Source organism: Centroberyx gerrardi, chromosome 12, assembly GCF_048128805.1.
Source record: "Centroberyx gerrardi isolate f3 chromosome 12, fCenGer3.hap1.cur.20231027, whole genome shotgun sequence".
In the NCBI taxonomy this organism is placed as follows: domain Eukaryota; kingdom Metazoa; phylum Chordata; class Actinopteri; order Beryciformes; family Berycidae; genus Centroberyx; species Centroberyx gerrardi.
Window position 1 is genome coordinate 23889733 of NC_136008.1, and position 18020 is coordinate 23907752.

An 18020-nucleotide genomic window follows, 5' to 3' on the forward strand; every position below is an offset into this window, starting at 1 on the left:
AGACTGAAAAATTGCAAGGATTCATGACTTTATAATACTAACAGGCATTAAAAAAGGCTGCTAGCATCACTATGGAGTTTACTGTATCCCATATTTCTTACCCCCCACCCCCCCTCCCCCTCTCTCCTTTCTCCTATCTCCTATCTCCGGCAGTGCTGACTCTCCTCTCCTGTGGATCCGAATCGACCCTGACATGTCCATTCTGAGGAAGGTGGAGTTTGAGCAGGCGGACTTCATGTGGCAGTACCAGCTGCGCTTTGAGCGGGACGTAGTGGCACAGGTGGGCTAACTAATGGCAAGACTTCAGTTCTCTACACCACACATCCTTTGTTTTGAACATATGTAACTATTAAAATCAGGTTATTTATGTCCACATGGACCAAATTCTCCTGCATTTTGTTCATTTTTTGTCTTGCTTTGTTTTTGCACCTTTTCCTAAGCCAGCTCATGGCAAACCACTGTACTCCTAACTTTGTACTGCCAGCTGGCTGCTTCAGCACGTTTTCAGATGAGAACAATTTGTCCCCTATCTCTCTCCCTAGGAGGAGGCTATCTCGGCATTGGAAAAATTCCCAACTCCTGCCTCCAGACTGGCTCTGACTGACATCCTGGAGCACGAACAGTGTTTCTACAAAGTCCGCATGCAGGCCTGCTTCTGTCTGGCCAAGGTGTGTGTGTGTGTGTGTGTGTGTGTGAGACAAGAGAGAGAAAGAAAGAGAGAGAGCGGGAATGCCTGTGTGTGTGTGTGTGTGTGTGTGTGTGTGTGTGTGTGTGTGTGGGTGTTTCAGTAACATTGGAGCATGAGCAGTGCTTTTATAAAAGTCAGCTCAGCCTAGCTAAGGTAGAAATGGAGGAAGGGAGAGGAAGACAAGTTTCTACGGGTCTTAAAAAATTCTTAAATTGAATTATCTAAATTTCAGGACCAATAATGTACAGCAAAATATAGGTTTAAATAATTACAGAAATAAGAAACGTTATTTATATAGCACACAAGTGATAGAAAGTAACAAATAATGAAACAATAAATAAAAATCAACAAGATATAACAGTAGAACAATAAAAAAACAAACAAAAAAAAACAATGCAACATGAGAATAAAACCACTAAATACAATGACAACAAAACAAGTCAAAACAAATTCTATGAAAAATTAGCGTACCTGTGTTTTACGAAGTGATTTAAAAGTTAACTCTGATTTTGGCCTAAGCTCTTTAAAGGATAAGGCCGGTGTTTTTTAATGCATTGCTTACCGTCAACAAGTCCTATGAAAATAACAAAATCAACAATGCGTTTGCTCTACTCCCGTTACTTTCTGACTTCCCACGTACCGTTTTTAGCCGTCAACCCGGAAGTCATTGGCTCCAATTGTAAGCTGAAAACCTTGAAATACAGCTCACAAAGACATAGTTTCAATTTTAAAAATCACTAACTGTTACCACGAAAAGTCAGGCTGTTGTAGTTATTACCAAATCAAATTCAAATGCGAACAAATTCTTCATTATGCCGGGGACTATTTTCGGTGCTACGGAACTACTTTCCTGAGATGGAAAACGTGTTTACAGCCGGCTTATTAAGTTGTTTGAGGAAAAAGTCGGCTGGCCCGGTGCATCGTGATGATGAAATATGTTGCCCAGAGCAACGGCATGGCTCTTTGACGTGTTTTTAATCGTTTTTTTAATACAATGGAGTTCTATGGCTACTGGGACATGGCTTTATTGGGCTACATGGACGAGACTTGTTAGCAAAACAAATTCATTGCTGACTTTGTTATTTTCATAGGATTTGTTGACGGTAAGTAATCCATTAAAAAACACCGGCCTTATCCTTTAAGCTGGGCCATCCGAAGCCAAGAGTTCCAGATAGAAAACTAGACTTGTAAAATGAAAGAATAAGGATGCATGGAGGAGAGAGAGGTAGCTTGGCAAGAGGAGGGAGAGGGCAAGGAAAGATTTTGAGAGAAATATGTATGGATTAATAAATGAAAGAGAATAGGGAAGGCCTTAGGGCAAATGAGTGGAGGTTTGGGAGGTTTGGGAGGTCTGGATGAATGATGAATGGAGGGAGGGATGAAAGGGAGAACAAAAAAAATAGGAAAGAGATGACATGCACACAACATTGCCACTATATGACACAATAGTCTATAGAGTCACAGAGAGCCCCTGAAATTTGCACAACTCAGCTGATATTTTGAATTTCTTTCAGGATTCAAGGATGTTTGGTCACACAACTCCTTTTTATTTCTAATGGGAGATTACAGTTTTCCTGTTTGTTTTTTTTAAATCTCTTCTCTTTCCTGTCCCTCTCATCTGTATACCAGAGATTTTACAAAAAAAAATAATTTTGTGCAAAATATTGTTTAGTTCAAACAATATTGTGTAAAGAGCTACAGTGTAAGTACTTAGTCAACATATTAGATACCAACCAGCAAGGCCACCCAGCAACTTAACCCTCCCCACACTTTTACAACTCAGTTCAACTGAATAATCCTGTTCTCTGGCGACAGGAAAGCCTATTCTGTGGATTTGGTGTATTCCAACCTTAACCCCACTGGATTTCCTCCATTCGAGTTCCACCTGAACCAATATTTTCACAACATGATAAACTGAGTGGAGGTTGAAATGGCAGCGCTTCAGTTCTTTCATTAAGTTGCTGTGTTTGGCCACAGAACCCTCAATAGACTTCGGCGTAATGGCCCCTACATCGTCAAAACAGACTGACATACACATACACAGAGACACATGCACGCTCTCACGTGCACATAGAAGCATGCGCTCACACACTAACACACCCACACTATGTTTGACCACAAAGTGAAATATGATTTACATTAAACCTCTGATGGACTTGGCTGCGTTATGATTGGTTGAGATGGATATTTGCTTGCATGCTATTTGTACCAAGTGTTGGAAGGAAGGAAGCAGGAATAGCCTGGGGATAAAAAACAGGGGGCACATATAAAAAACGCACGCTGAAAAATGCAAGCGTCTGTAGAAAACATGACTGACAAATGCGCACATAAAATACAGATGTGTTCACAAATACACATATATGCGCACACACTCATAAAAAAAAAAAACACTCCCACATGTGCGTGTGCTCAAACACACACAGACGCAGTCCTGTGGACCGGTGGCTTTGCCCCCCTCTATTTACCCTACCAAATGACAACATCCTGTGTCAGTGACCCTTAGCCCCATATTACCACATTAACACAAATCCCCCCAATATCCTGTTAGAACCCAGAGACCACTGGAGCCGCATGTCTTATACCTGTGGAAACTCTATATGCTGCTCCTATGTGCATTTACCATTTACTTTTTAGTGCAGTTGGAGAAACTCTTGCTCTCGCCACAGAATTATAATGGACAGAAAGGACATTGTTATATAAGTTACAACATTCTTGAATAGTCATTTGGGTGCCACACTCAATATATCTCATGGCTGCCATAGAACTGTCGAGAGTGTGGCTCATGCTGCTCATATGCTGCTTTATATTTCATGTGCTCTGCAGGAACCTCGAATATCTAAATTTGCCACATTTCTACTGTGATGCCAGCAGACATTGTCCTCCATGTGCAGAACCTGAACTGAACTGACCTGATTGATGTGAAATTGATTGTGTTTAACTTTTGTGCATGTAAATCCTCTTGCAGATTGCCAATGCCATGGTGAGCACCTGGCAGGGCCCGCCTGCTATGAAGTCCCTGTTCACTAGAATGTTCTGCTGTAAGAGCTGCCCCAACATCGTCAAGACCAACAACTTCATCAACTTCCAGAGCTACTTCCTACAAAAGGTACATAAAAACACACACACACTAGTACACACACTTAGTAAAACACACGCTAATTCTTAACGATGTCAAGATCAACGGCTTCATCGGCAGACGGTAGACACAAACTATAATGTTCTCACTCAAGGCCATTGTTTTGGCCTTGCCGGGCTCACTTAACGAGGCAGTGCACTACATTCAAGGTCCTTGTGGAATTAAGCTGACAAACTGCCAGCACATTACTTACTGCTGTTCCTTTGTTTTCCTTGTCAGACGATGCCAGTTGCCATGGCGTTGCTCAGAGACGTCCAGAACCTCTGTCCCAAAGATGTTCTCAACTTCATCCTCGACCTCATCAAGTATAACGACAACAGGAAGAACAAAGTAAACACACACACAATCACACACACTCTCTTTCTCTAACATACAGACTGACCACTAAGAGACCTTATGTTGGACCTCATGAAGTACGAATATGGCCAAAACAAAGCCTGAGACTCTTAGGGCACACGCATTCAGTATCTAATTTCAGAGTTGGCTTATTGGTAAAGCTATCAATTGAGGTCAGGTACATGGATGGTTTTGACCATTTCTGACCAGTTTTCAAGTATAATAAAGGATAATTCCTGTTATTTTCAACCTGGGCCTTCTTTTCCTAGTTTTTGCCATCTACATTATTGTGCCATTGTGTTGAGTTGACATATTTTAATGATCTCCCAGCAAACTGGAGGTACATAAAGCTCTACAGTGAAGTAAGTGACAAAATTGTGAACACAATCAATTGTAATGATGGCAAAAACTAGGAAGATAACTGGAATTGTCCTTTAAATGAATATGAATTCTTTGGTCTATAATGCCTCCCTCCAACAATGTGTATGTATCTCTTTAGTTCACAGATGACAATAGTAACTCTCTGGCCCCAGCGATCACCATCCACAAAGTGGGTTTTTCATTCCTCCAGTTCTACTGTTTCAACATTTTCTCCAAGGAGGATACACATTTTTTCATTGATACTGAGATTTTGAAAAGTCTCTATTCTTTCAGAGATTTTTGAGGTTTTCTCTCTCTCTCTCTCCCTCTGTCTCTCTCCAGTTTTCAGACAACTACTACCGTGCAGATCTGATTGATGCACTGACCAACTCTCTGACCCCAGCCATCAGCATCAACAATGAGGTGCGGACGGTGGACAATTTAAACGCTGATGTTCGGCTCATCTTGGAGGAGATCACAAGATTCCTCAACATGGAGAAGCTACTGCCTAGCTTCAGAAACACCATCACTGTCAGGTAGAGAGGGGGGTGTGTTTGCCTGAGTGTTCGAGCAGTGTTTTTGTACACTTTTTGTAAACTATTACGCCTTAGTAGCCATCATAGAATTCCTCCTCCTACATTTATCCTGCATCTATCCCCATCCCCATGGTCTGAAAACGGAGCTAGATTTGTCGCTAGTTGCTTTTGAGAAATTATAGTTGCCAGAGTGTCTGAAAAGTCGCTAAATCTAGTGGCAAAGTGTCTGTTTTTGGCCAACCAAGTGGTGCTTGGTTGCTGCCGTTTCTTCTTCTTAGCGAAGTACCGAGTTGTGTCACTGACACAACGCCCTCTGTTGGTTGGATAGCCGAATTGCACCAAAAGTCAAATCATTGGAATCAGTTCCTCGTTTTTTCACTGGCGGAAAAAGCTTTGATGGCTGCAGAAAATTTCCCTATGCAGGAAAAACCCTGGAACTTATACCACCATCTGTTCATCAATTCATTGTATCTAACCGATATTACTGACAGACAGAAATGCCTTAGGAATAAGCAGGAATCAATTCATACACAATTGGAGTGATATGAAATATCTCTCTTTTAACCCTTCTCTCTCTCTCCTCCTCTCTCCCTCTTCAGTTGTCTGAGGGCAATCCGTCAGCTGCAGAAGAACGGTCATATTCCCAGTGACCCGTCGCTCTTCATGTCCTACGCTGAGTATGGACACTTTGTTGACGTTCGCGTTGCAGCACTGGAGGCTGTGGTGGACTATACTAGAGGTACACTATTGAACACAGGCACACCAGCTCTTGTCTTACAACAGACCCAATAGCACTTCTTTGTGATGGTCATGTTTTAGCTATCTTATCACACACGCACGCGCACGCTCGCTCTTACAATTTGTCCACAGACCATTTGTCCCCTCAGCACACCTGACCTTGCATGCATACATCTCTGACCCTGCAGGGTGACAGATATGCACACACATCCACACACACATGCACATATACAAACAGCATTTATTACATTTATTACCTCACAGCTCCCTAGAGACCGGCATCAGTGGCTCCTTTGTGTCTGGTTCAAAGTGTGTGTATGTGCTAGTGGATTCGTTCATCTGTCTGTGTGTGTGTATAATATGCAATAGCATGTATATACACTGACTATTCACTTTGCTAGTGACGGGTAGGACCCCCTTTTGCCAGAACAGCCAGAATTCTTCAACGCATGGACAAGGTGCTGGAAACGTTCCACAGGGATCTTGGTCCATGCTGACCCTGTCATGCAGTTCCTGCAGATTTTTTGGACACGCATTCATTCTGCAAACATCCTGTTACACCTCAACCCAAACATGCCCTGTTGGGTTGAGATCTACGGACTGCTGGAGTAAACTAAAGTCACTGGCTGATTATCAATATGCGTTCTTGTGCATTCTTGTGTCCTCCATAACGCGATTTACATAATATGTAACCACCGAAGCATGATTCCAAAACAAAAGAACGACGACAGGATGCAGGACGGATAGAAAACGCAGAAGTTTGCTTGCCAACCTCAAAATGTCGAGGATGCATCGGATGGTGACTTGGCCGACGAGAGCGAATGGAAAGCCCCAAGATTCATTGCGAGAATGATGCTTCACGTCCAAGCAGCGTTGTAGTCTACAGTACAGAGCCGGTTGAAACAGGTGGAAAATTGAACAGCTGTGTCTTAATTGATGTGAAGCACACAGCCCATCTCAAACTACAAGCAAGCTTCTCTGTGCTTACTTTCATGGGAAGATAATTTTCTCGAAGACAACTTGGGAAGAACTTTCTCCACAAGGACACAAGTATCAACTTGGCATTCTTGCATATGATAATCAGCCACTGTCATTTCCCTGGAACGATCTTGAGATGATGGCAGTATTCATTCAAAAAAGGGTAGACTGTGGTCATTAAGAGATGCACCCGGTCAGCAACAATGTTTAGGTTTGTTAGGTATATCAAACGATGCTGTTGGTACTAAGGGCTGTATTGTGTGCCAAGAAAACATTCTCCACACCATTACACCACCACCACCAACACCAGGCTGTTAATGCCAGATTCTGACCCTGCCATCAGCATGTTGTAACAGAAGATGGGATTTGGCGGACCACGCATCAATTTTACATTCTTCAGTTGTCCACTGCACCTTCATGTTCTTGTTCTTAGCTGACGTTTAGTTATATTTATGTTTTATTTATACGTCAAACACTGACAGGAGGAGTGAGCTGTTTTCTTAAAGGGTGAGGTGTACCTAATTCAGTGGCCAGTGAGTGAATAGTCAAGGTGTGTGTGATGTGTGAATGTTTGTGGTGCGGAGTAACGTAGTGCAGTGTGTGTAGATTTGTGCTTAGGTTTGGTATGCGTGTTCACTCTGTGTGTGCATGTGAATTAATAGTGTCTTTCTCCTCCAGTTGAACGGAGTTCAGCAGAGCTGCAGTGGCTGCTCAACATGGTCCAGAATGACCCAGCTCATTATGTCAGGTCAGCTAGCACCTCGCAGGCACACACGCATACATGCATGTGCACACACACACAGCTTTTGAACAGATCCACACACAACTTCACATTGACTCCACAATCTGCACTTATTCAGCACACATTAGTAGACTGTCTCTGTCTCTCACAATGTGTATACAATGTACTTACCACATTGTTGATCTGAATATGCGCCATGACCTATGTTGCATGTCATTACCTTTTAGTCTTCCCATCTGTGCTGTAAAATTGTATTATACTACTCTACTGTCAAATAAAGCAGAAATTATTCTGGGAATTTTTTTTTAAATTTTGAAATGTTTATGAACTTAATTAAAGCATAAGCATTACCGTAAACCAGATTAGCTCATAAGCCCCCTCTGGGCAGCATTAATATCACTGGGGAGGTTGGTAATTTTTACCTCAGGACCACGGGAAGTTTTATCTCGTCTGGAATGAACATATCAGGGTAGAGCAGCATCACTTTTTACATTAGATGATTGATTCCTGTGGGGAAATTAGATTGTTGCAAAAGTAATAGGATTCAGCAGGAAAAAAGACAAATACAATATAAGCACACAAAGAGAATATAAAATAAGTAATTCAAGAGATAATGCATTTAAGCACAACTTGGTGCCTAGAAAAGTCAGTTTTGCTGTACTGTGGGTGAAGCTGTGTGGCACACTGGTGGGTACCCTGATTACCACAGCCACCCCAGTAAATTCTTTTACCGTCCGGATGACTGACCGATGCGTAATCCAATTACTAACCTCACCTGGTAATGCTAATGCCGTCCAGAGAGGACTGACTCACTGTTGACTGATTGTCTGTTTGTCTGTCAGTTGTGCAGATTTTGTATTTTCAGCCTTGTACTTGTTTGTGGTCCAATCAGACACAAGATCCTGGGCATGCTGGCTAAGAATCCACCCTTCACCAAAGCAACAGATTCAGCTCTCTGTAATGAAGCTCTGGTTGACCAGCTGTGGAAGCTCATGAACTCAGGTGCGACACACACACACACACACACACACACACACACACACACACTTGCTCTCTCTATGAGAACCTAAGGGTAAAGGATGAGGGCAAGATATAAAAATCCTTATCTGGAGTCAGACAGGCCGGCGCCCTCAGGCCTGTAACTGGCAGGACAGGAGATTAATGAACTTGCAATAGACCGAATACATTTCATAAGGCTGGCACTGCACTGATGTATCTGTGGAACACATGGAGGAGATACACATACACACACACACACACACACACACACAGAGCATAGAACATATTTATATACATATACATACATTCTGTATGCATGCTCATGTATACAATAGACACAGAGCACATGCAACAAGAACATGCATGTGCGCGTACACACACTCATATGCACACACACACACACACACCAGTGGGTCCGTACTGCTGAAGTGTCCTTGAGCAAGACACTGAACCTCTTGCTGCCTGGTGAAATGCATACATCTATGCGTTCCTCAGAGGGATATGTAAATTCACATGCATAGCTTTCCCGTGTATTCACATACAATACAAATGCAGCCAGTGAACTCCTGTACACATGCATACACACTATGCGCATGGATGCACACACGCTCACATACAACACACACACATAGCACACAGAAGCACGGAGCACATATAACTACGTACGTGTACATCCTCTCATACACATACAATACACATAGTACACACACACATACACCTGCATACTTACGCAGGAATAGGATTAAATTAGACTCATATGGAGCAGCTGCCATTTATCACTTCTGATGATGTGAAAGGTTGCTCAACTCTTGAACTGCACAGCTGTCTGATATCATTTTCGGGAATACAGTATGACTCCTTACTGGATTCAGAATGCATAACATGCTCAGTATGGTTTGGGAAAGAAAGGAAAGATTGGGGAGAGAGAGAGGGGGATATCAGGCGACAAATGTCCCAGGCCGGATTCAAACTCAGAACGTTGCGGTTACATGGTTCACACCCCAGACCACTGATCCACCAGGACGCCCCCGATCCAGACTCTCTAAAATTGCATTGAGGGGAGAAGTTCAATTCATGCACGTTCAGTATTTCTTGCTAAAACTGCAGTCACACTACTGAAGCAGTTAGTTCATTTAATAAAACGCAAAACAATTTATTCACAAACATATTTCCCTCATTTTTCAGCTGGGACAAGGTGCAGATAATCCATTTGAACTAAAAGGTTTTCTCACTGCAGGGGAGACATGTCACTTCAGCGGGTTGTCATTACATCTACACAGAGAGATTAATGTGTTTTTAGGTCAACTTACAAGAAACTCACTATTCTGTCCTGTCATTGTTTTGCCTATTTAACTATACAGTATATCTAAGCCAGCAGTTCCTCAGAATTAGCCCCCATGGCATGGAAAAACTCCTAAACATAATATCTTTCAGTCTCATTTTACCGCCTACTTCTGGTTTACTGGACAGTCAGACTGCTGAGGAAACGTTTCACAACCTACTGGCATTGTCTAAAAGTTTTATAAAACTCCTTGATTAAATGTAATCACAATGGGTTCCTTCTCACAGATCTCAATAACATGTGGTCGTGTTTTTGTGTGGCTTAATGGGTAGAGCATGGCATTAACATTTCCAGGCTTAGGGGTTTGATTCCTACTGGGACCTCACTACCAATAATAAAATATGTAATATTCCTTTCCATCAGTTGCCATATATTATTACAATCATATCAAAGATTTCTGCCGTGGGAGAGATAGTCAGGAGAAAAGCTAGTTCACCACCTCCCCTCTGAGTATTGTGTGAATCACATTACTTATTATGTGCGTAAGGTTTCCATTCCATGTGTTGTTCAGCGGGTAGAGCATGGCACTAAGGGACTGGCCAAGTCCCTTTGGATAAAAGCATCCATTGATTGAGGTATTTCATCATCTGAAAAAAATCCCTACATTTTTTCTTTCAAATGGAGAAAGGGAGAGAAAAATAAGTTTCCTGCTTCCCCATGTGTTTGACTGGACAGACTTCTGTCAGACTACTAGAGAAATCTGCTGTTGCACAACTTGCTGACACTGTTTGAACCTTCTCTGTAACCCTCTATAATAGAACCCAAGGGGTTTTGAATTAACTTAAAGGGGAATCACACTGAGGGAACCGGTTCTGTCTTAAATTCTTGCCTTTCTGTTCAAAAGTGTAACACAAAACTTGTGTGTCTCAATCAACTGGTTGCCAGATCGTTCCTTGAAACTTTGAAATAATTCCTCTAGGGTTAGGGTTAGTTGGAGTGAAGCTACATTGTAGCTCCACTCCAACTAACCCTAACCCTAGTAAAGTAGTAATTCACTAATACACACTAATAAAATGTGGCACTAGAATTAATTTATCTCCAGCAAGAGTCCTGACGATGAGGTCACTTTCTTTACATAGTTACTAGTTGGTGTACAAGTGGGTGTAATATAGACCTATGGGGCCCTTTTGCCTGGTACCCCTCTAAAATTCCCCTTGAGTTTGCTACTGGGTAATCAGCCAAGGACCAGCACTTCTCAAACTTGCACTCCTTTACCTAGAACATGTCCTGGGGCAAGAACTCAGGTGCCCCCTCCCCTATCCCCACCCTCCAGGTCCTCAGGAGGCAAATTTGATGGGCTTCTTCAATTTCCTCTTAACTTTGCACCGTCAGCTCGATGAGTCGGACTCTCTTGGCTTCCCTGCACCACAGCGCCTCTTCAGTTTGTGATTATGTGCCACTGATCTCTGCTGGCAATCTCGGCTGTTTGCCCAGGTCAATGTTCCATATCATTTCTGATTTTACAGTTTTTACTGCTGCCCTCTGTTCCTTCCCTACACTCCAACTTCCTCTCTTTAGAAACAGGATTTGTTAAGGAGTTGCAGCTGCGCGGCCTTGGCTTACCTCCTCAGCACGTGGTCGTGCTGCCACCTGTATTGTGCCTGTGCTAGTGTGATTTTGCAGCCTGACAGAACATGCTGTATATCTGCATTTGTGGTTCCACAGAGCTGACAGGCTCTGTGCCTCTGTGCAGTATCACAGCCGACGGTTCCGCAGACAGTAGCAGGGTTTTTGCTGAAAAAGTGCTGTTTAACTGCATTTTGTGCTGATAATTTGGAAAAAGCAAGTTGCTTGACTTTGTCTCCATAACGACCCGCTGCTGTAGCTGCTACTATCAGCAAACACTACTTATGTCCAACTCTCAGACACTTAGCTTTAGCAGAAATACCCACAACATAGCCACTGTGCTCCCGTCAGAAGAACAGCTACTACCAAGTCTTCTTCTACTGGTACATTGTCCATTTTCATTCTGTTTATCGTTCTTGTCATTAACTGTGAGCTGCCTACATGCCGTGAACCCCTCCTCTTCTTTGTTGTGATTAGTTGGACACAAACAAGCTGTCCACGTCCTCAAAGTGCTCCTCTATGAAGTTGAACTTTTCTCAGCTTTAAAAACCGCTTTGTTTTGCCTAAAAAGATGTCAGGTGCAGCATCTTTCCAAAGCTGCTATTTTTGGGCAGTCCATGTACACTGGCAGAATGGTGTGAATGTGCCCGCAATGAGACCTGGTCACAGGACTCCCTGAGCTTCAGCATCAGCCTTGCTTTTTCCTGTATGTCACCCTGGTAGAAGTTATAGTATGTTTTTCCCCAAAGAGACCTATTTGTGAGAAGCAATATGGCAGCCCCAACCATTTGCAAGGATAACAGTTTGCTTTGATGTCCATCTTGCTCACTGTCATCAGGATGATCTCACACAGCTTCAAAGGGCCACATTCCCCTTGGGTACAATGAGACCCAAGGAACATACATACTACCAGGAATAGTTAAACGCAAATGTCATGATCTTAATGCAAGTAATGGCTAGACAGGAGGTCCACAGCTTCTGCTCAGAGTGTGTTCTAGATGAAATATTTGGCTACTTGTCTTTTTCCTTCTTTATTGGTCATTGATTGTTACATCCTGTCCTAGTCTGAAAACGTTTTAAGAGCTGCTAGTATTTTCAGTGCCGTAACTCTCCCATATACTGTACATGGCTCTGCCTTCTACTATTGTGTCCTCAGGTTTCATTAATTCATTCTCTTCCAGGGGGTCCTATGTGTCTGTCAGCTAGCTAGACAGGCTGCACCAGCTAAGTCTGCCAAGCCAAATACTCAGCAGCCTCAAAATCCAAATACGAGAACAAGTTCATAATTTCTTATTCTTGTAGACAATTCTGTACTTGTTGCAACATATTACCTTGTTTGTTGACTTATAACCATTAAGAATGAACAAAAATTTAGGATCATTACTTAGAATTCTACCAACTTAAATTTTGTTTGTAGGTCAATCAGTGTGGGTGGCTTATGGGCAGCCTGGCTGTGCAGGCCAAGTCTGCCAATCTAAATACACAGCGACCAGAGCGTGGTGGCCTTAATACTATGGTATGAAAATGTGTTGGTTGTTTTATTCGTCTCCGTAACCCGCAACCCCCCCGTGTTTTAAACATACACACAGGATGGTGTTTCACTGGCTGAAGGTCAGTGCTGTGAGAACAGAAAGTTAGAGTGCTCTCTGCTGCTGTTACACTCATTTATTTCAAATTTCATCCAAACCCACAAACCACCCCCCATGTTAGCCGCCTGGCCTTGGGATTGTCAACTTCAGCAACATTTGGTGTTTAATTTATTCCAACTATCAAAGTACTAGTACTCGAATGACTCGCTTATAATGATGTGTTCAGATCTCATGTCACTGAGAGTTGATGATCCAGTGTTTTAGCAGTGTCAGTAGTGCTCATGTTTTCTCTGTGGGAACAGTGAAATAAAAATGTGGTTGAAGAAAATGAAATGCCTCCTTGAACTCAGGATTAATTGAACCTCTGTGGCAATCTGTCTCTCCCAAGCTCAATGTCCCTCTTTGTTTTCCCTCACTCTCTTCTTCCTTCTCCCTGTTTCCTTTTCCTTCCTCTACTTCCCTGCCTCTTCTTTCACCCCACTCTCTCTCTCCGTCTTTCCATCCCTCCCTCCCTCTCCCGCTCTTTATCTACCTCCCGTCACTCGCCAGTTGCACAGTGACAGTGAACCTTTGCGACACTTTGCTTGGTCTAACCTGTTCTCCCTTTTTTTTCTTTCCATCACCCCACCCCCCTTTCTTTCCACCTTACCCCTCCTTTTCCCAGGTACCTCCCATGACTGGCGGCTGCGCTGCGACGCTGTGAACCTCTACTATACTTTGTTTGGTCTGACTCGGCCTTCCTGCCTGCCCCTGCCAGAACTGGGCCTGGTGCTGAACCTGAAGGAGAAGAAAGCTGTGCTCAACCCCATCATCAAGCCTGAGCTGGGGGTTAGCGCTGTAATAGACACCCCTGCCAGTATAGGCATCCACGGCATTGGCATGGGCTACTCAACTGTAAGTCAACAGGGTTTCAGACTATTTCACTGTCAGGTCAATCAGTCGGGTGTAAATAGAAACTACACTTCATTAACTAATCATAACCAATTTTACCAAGAATGTCAGCCGTTTTTGACTAATATATTGTCTTTGCAAAGATAAACTGTTGGTTAAGGAATGATTTCAACAAATATTATTCTGCCGAAACAGCAATGAAAAAATGTTGCACGAAGGTCCAAACTTTAGTCCCGGCCGCAAAGTTGCTGATTGGCTCGTTTCTCTGAGCGAGAACAAGCCGTTGACTAGAGCAACACCAGAGTCTCTGAATCGCTTTCTCTCGCATTTTGCATTCTCAAATTAATCCAGCATAGTGTTTACTAGTAAGGGTGCAAAATGGTCTCGGACGGGAGCTGTTACATCATCGGAAAGCAAAAAAAGTATTCTACACTCATTTTGTCCACTTTCTGCCAGGTGGATGAGGAGCCAGACCCTATTGCATCAGGGGTGTGTGGGGTGGGCCAGCCCCCTCAGGGCCTGAAGAGGAAGGCTGACACCCCTCTGGGCTCTCCTCCAGAGCCAGGACAGATACTGCAGCAACAGGACGAAGAGGGGAGCAGAGGAGGACGCTACAAGATCAGGGTAAAAGAATTCTGCTTCAATTTTATTTTCTTCGTTTCGTGTCACTCCTGCTCTGCCTTGCTCTCCTGTTCTCTCCTCTGTCTGAGCTGCTCTGCTCTTGCCTCCCACTGAAGAGTTTTGAATTATATTATTATTATTTTGTGTCGTTTTGGTTCACTGACTGACATCTGCAATGTTCTGTTAGCCTTTACATAACAGTCCCTGCTATCCAAAGAGATCACAAAAACAAAGTGATGTTCTGCTCTCTCAGTCTATACATAGAAACATACAGGTGACATTGATTTTCATGGGGTATTAATATTTGGTTATTGTCTGTCTTGCAGTTCAACACAATGGAAGAGGAAGACATTGATATGGAGACTGTTCACGACAGCCAAGCCTTCATCCACCATCACCTCAATCTGCTAGAGAGACCCTCCACACCAGGTTAGCACACACACATACACACACACACACACACACACACACACACACACACACACACACAGTCAATCTTTCATACACCATCCCCTAAATATACTAGAAAGACCCATACCAGGTAAAACACACACACAAATAGACACAAATTCATCCCCTCTCTCTTATTAGGTAAGGAGCCACCATCCGTGGAGCAGTCCCTGCTCTCCATGCCCGCCACCCCGGTGCCCTCCTTCTCCAAAGAGACCACCTCCTCGTCCTCCAAGCACGGAGGAGAGCATGGCCACCATCACCACCACCACCACCACGAGCACAAGAAGAAGAAGAAGAAGCACAAGCACAAACACAAGCACAAGCACAAACACGAAAGCAAGGACAAGGAGAAGGACCGGGAGAGGGACAACTCCCACGCCTACAGCAACAGCCCGGCCAGCGGCAGGTCCCTGCGCTCGCCCTCTCTGTCTGACTGAAGCTCTGCAGGGAGGTTTGGCTCCCAGCTGCTGTATGGCTTCTTCTCTGATTTCAGTTGGAGTCACAGCTCCTGTCTGTGGACCGTTTACATTTTGCCTCGCCTCTCAGTTGAAAAGAACCAATTTTTACAACAAAAAAAACCTTAAAATTCAGTAGTCAGGACTTAAAAGGAAAAATAAACATCCACAACTGTGGACAATAAACTTTGGTTTATTATTTGCAGACACAAAATAGCGCAAGTAAAAGCAATACATCTTTGGTTAAAATCTAAATACTCTTTCAGTATTTTAAATAAAAATACTGTTGATTGCAGTCACAAAAATGTTGCCAATTCTAGCAGTTTAGATGAGGCAAAAAAGCCCATTCATGTCTCCTGTGATGGACGTCACTGTCTTCAAAATGTGTTTAAAAATATGTGTGGGTTACATATTGACGTTCATTGCATGGACCCACTACCTCAGCTACTGTCATACTAGTGGTTTGCTGTTCATAGGTGTTGGAAGCAGGATAGCTGATGCTGAGGTCATTATACTGGCAGATACTCATTTGGGCAAATGTTGAAGGACAAAAAAATCTGGAAACCTTAAGAGTATGATTTATTAGAGTGTTGTAATCCTCAGATAAATTGCATCGCAAATTCCTCAGCGTTTCTGCATTTTCAATTTCTGCATTAGTATTGCAGAAACGGTAATGCACTTGCGAGAGAGAGAGGGGAAAAATTCATTCCTGGACTGAGTCTGCAGTGTCTTTACGGTGAACCATCCAGAGGCGTCCCTGTGTCCCAACACCACACACACATACACACACACACACAAACACCCTGCAGAAGGAGTTCCTGTGCTTTCTACACCGCTTCCAGGCCGTCTGAGGCAGGCGACCACATACACCTCTCTCCACAAACAGGCACACACACACACTTTCCCAGCCCCGTACACTTTTCCCCCCACACAGACACCACTCTGGTGTGCCTCATCCCCACAGCTCAATCCCAACATTCAGTAAGTGGCCTGTGAAGGGGAACTTGATGGATCGCGGTGTGGATTTAACCATTCTGTTTTGACTGGGCCTCCGGTGTCTTAACAGTTCATAACATCCTGCAAATTACATTTCCCTGTTTGCTCATAGATGGAAATTAAACAAAGAGCAATTTAACTGTACTGTAGAATTGAAAATCAAGTCATACTAACATCTTTTATAGTATTTTTTTTTTTTTTTTTTTACTGTAGCCGTCATTCATAAGCCATGTGTTTCTATCCATGAATGTTTTAACTAGATTGGACCCGATTTCCCAAAGGCATCTATGGTGGGATTTACACAGGCACAAATGGTTGATTTTTAACACTTAGTGGCATAGATCTGATTGTATGATTGTCTAAACAGGGAAAAAACACGCAGAATTAAATTTTCCCCATTTAGATAGCCATGTGAAGATCAAATTTGTGCCCCAAAGGGTTGAAAATCCGATGTTTTTCCTTTTTTAAATGCAGCCTTCGCACTAATTTCATCTTTGCCTTGTCCAAACAGGGAAAAGAAAATCTTCACATTCATGTAACCGTTGTTGAAGTTGGTTACTCACGCCTCTGGTAGAAATACTATGCTGTGTCTAATTCAAGAACAGACTTTTAAATGAGTTTGTTCTGTAGCTTTAAGATACTTTGGGGAACCGCAGGTCCAAAGTGATTTTATGCTCAGATTTTTCTGATATTTGTGATTTCCATTATTCAGATTGTACATTGCTACACTAAGTGTACAAGATACTGGGTCCGCCTGTTCTTTCTGTGAAATGGGCTCATCAGCTGAGAGCTATGAGCCCTTGTTGGTTTCACATATTTTGTCCAATTCAGTCATGCAGGAGAAATGTAAATGAAAGAGAGGAGACATGTTACAGTAGGATTTACAAGTCTTATGGACAACTGAGACATGGTTTGTGCAAGAAGTTGCAACTTAATTTGAGGAACATGGTCCTAATATTTTGTACACTTAGTGTAAATTATGTTTTGGATGCAGTTTTTTTTTTTTTTTTGTTATACATGTTTTAAAAATAAAATGATTGAAATGTCCCTTTTTGTATTTGTGCATAAGGAAACACCTACTGAATGAGGTACAATGTAGGATACAGGAACTTGGGGTGGAAAATCCTCTGAAACGGCATTTAGACCATCATGGGACACTGAAACCCAGACTAATGAAATTCTTGTAGGTGGGTTGGCAGCTTGTTATGGCAGGTGAGGCTGGTTTCACTGCAGGTTTTACAGACTGCCACCTCTGAAGCTGTTGATTAAAATCATATCCTTGACAGGCTGACATCGGCCAGATATATTCTAACGCTAATGACAACCAATCAAACCCATTTACATAAGCAAAACAAGATGGATTGTGAGGCTGTAAATAAGGCTGTTGGTAGTTCTTAAATGGCTGACCATTTCAAACATGCAATGTTTTCATCTGACAGCCGCTGTAGGTGTCGGCTCCATTTACCAGGAGAACTAGCAGGGATCTCAACAGGAAATGAGTTAGATCTGCTTCAACCTCTGTTGTGGAACCATAACTCATGTGGTGAGGGGAGGGGAGGGGGGGGGGGGGGTTATTTGCCTTGTGCTTGAGAGC

At 43.0% G+C, this 18020-nt stretch overlaps 1 protein-coding gene across 1 annotated transcript in view; it reads left to right on the forward strand.

The window, feature by feature from the left end:
• The window catches only part of taf2 (TAF2 RNA polymerase II, TATA box binding protein (TBP)-associated factor), a 33978-nt gene extending 16505 nt beyond the window's left edge, over positions 1–17473 (forward strand). Inside the window, exons 16-27 of the mRNA XM_078287140.1 lie at positions 154–280; positions 543–668; positions 3654–3794; positions 4044–4154; positions 4863–5056; positions 5656–5795; positions 7451–7520; positions 8407–8516; positions 13675–13904; positions 14358–14525; positions 14849–14951; positions 15114–17473. Of these exons, the coding sequence (XP_078143266.1) occupies positions 154–280; positions 543–668; positions 3654–3794; positions 4044–4154; positions 4863–5056; positions 5656–5795; positions 7451–7520; positions 8407–8516; positions 13675–13904; positions 14358–14525; positions 14849–14951; positions 15114–15412 (1819 nt within the window). The 3' untranslated portion in view covers positions 15413–17473. The remainder of the gene's footprint in view (positions 1–153; positions 281–542; positions 669–3653; positions 3795–4043; positions 4155–4862; positions 5057–5655; positions 5796–7450; positions 7521–8406; positions 8517–13674; positions 13905–14357; positions 14526–14848; positions 14952–15113) is intronic.
• Positions 17474–18020: the final 547 nt, after the last annotated feature.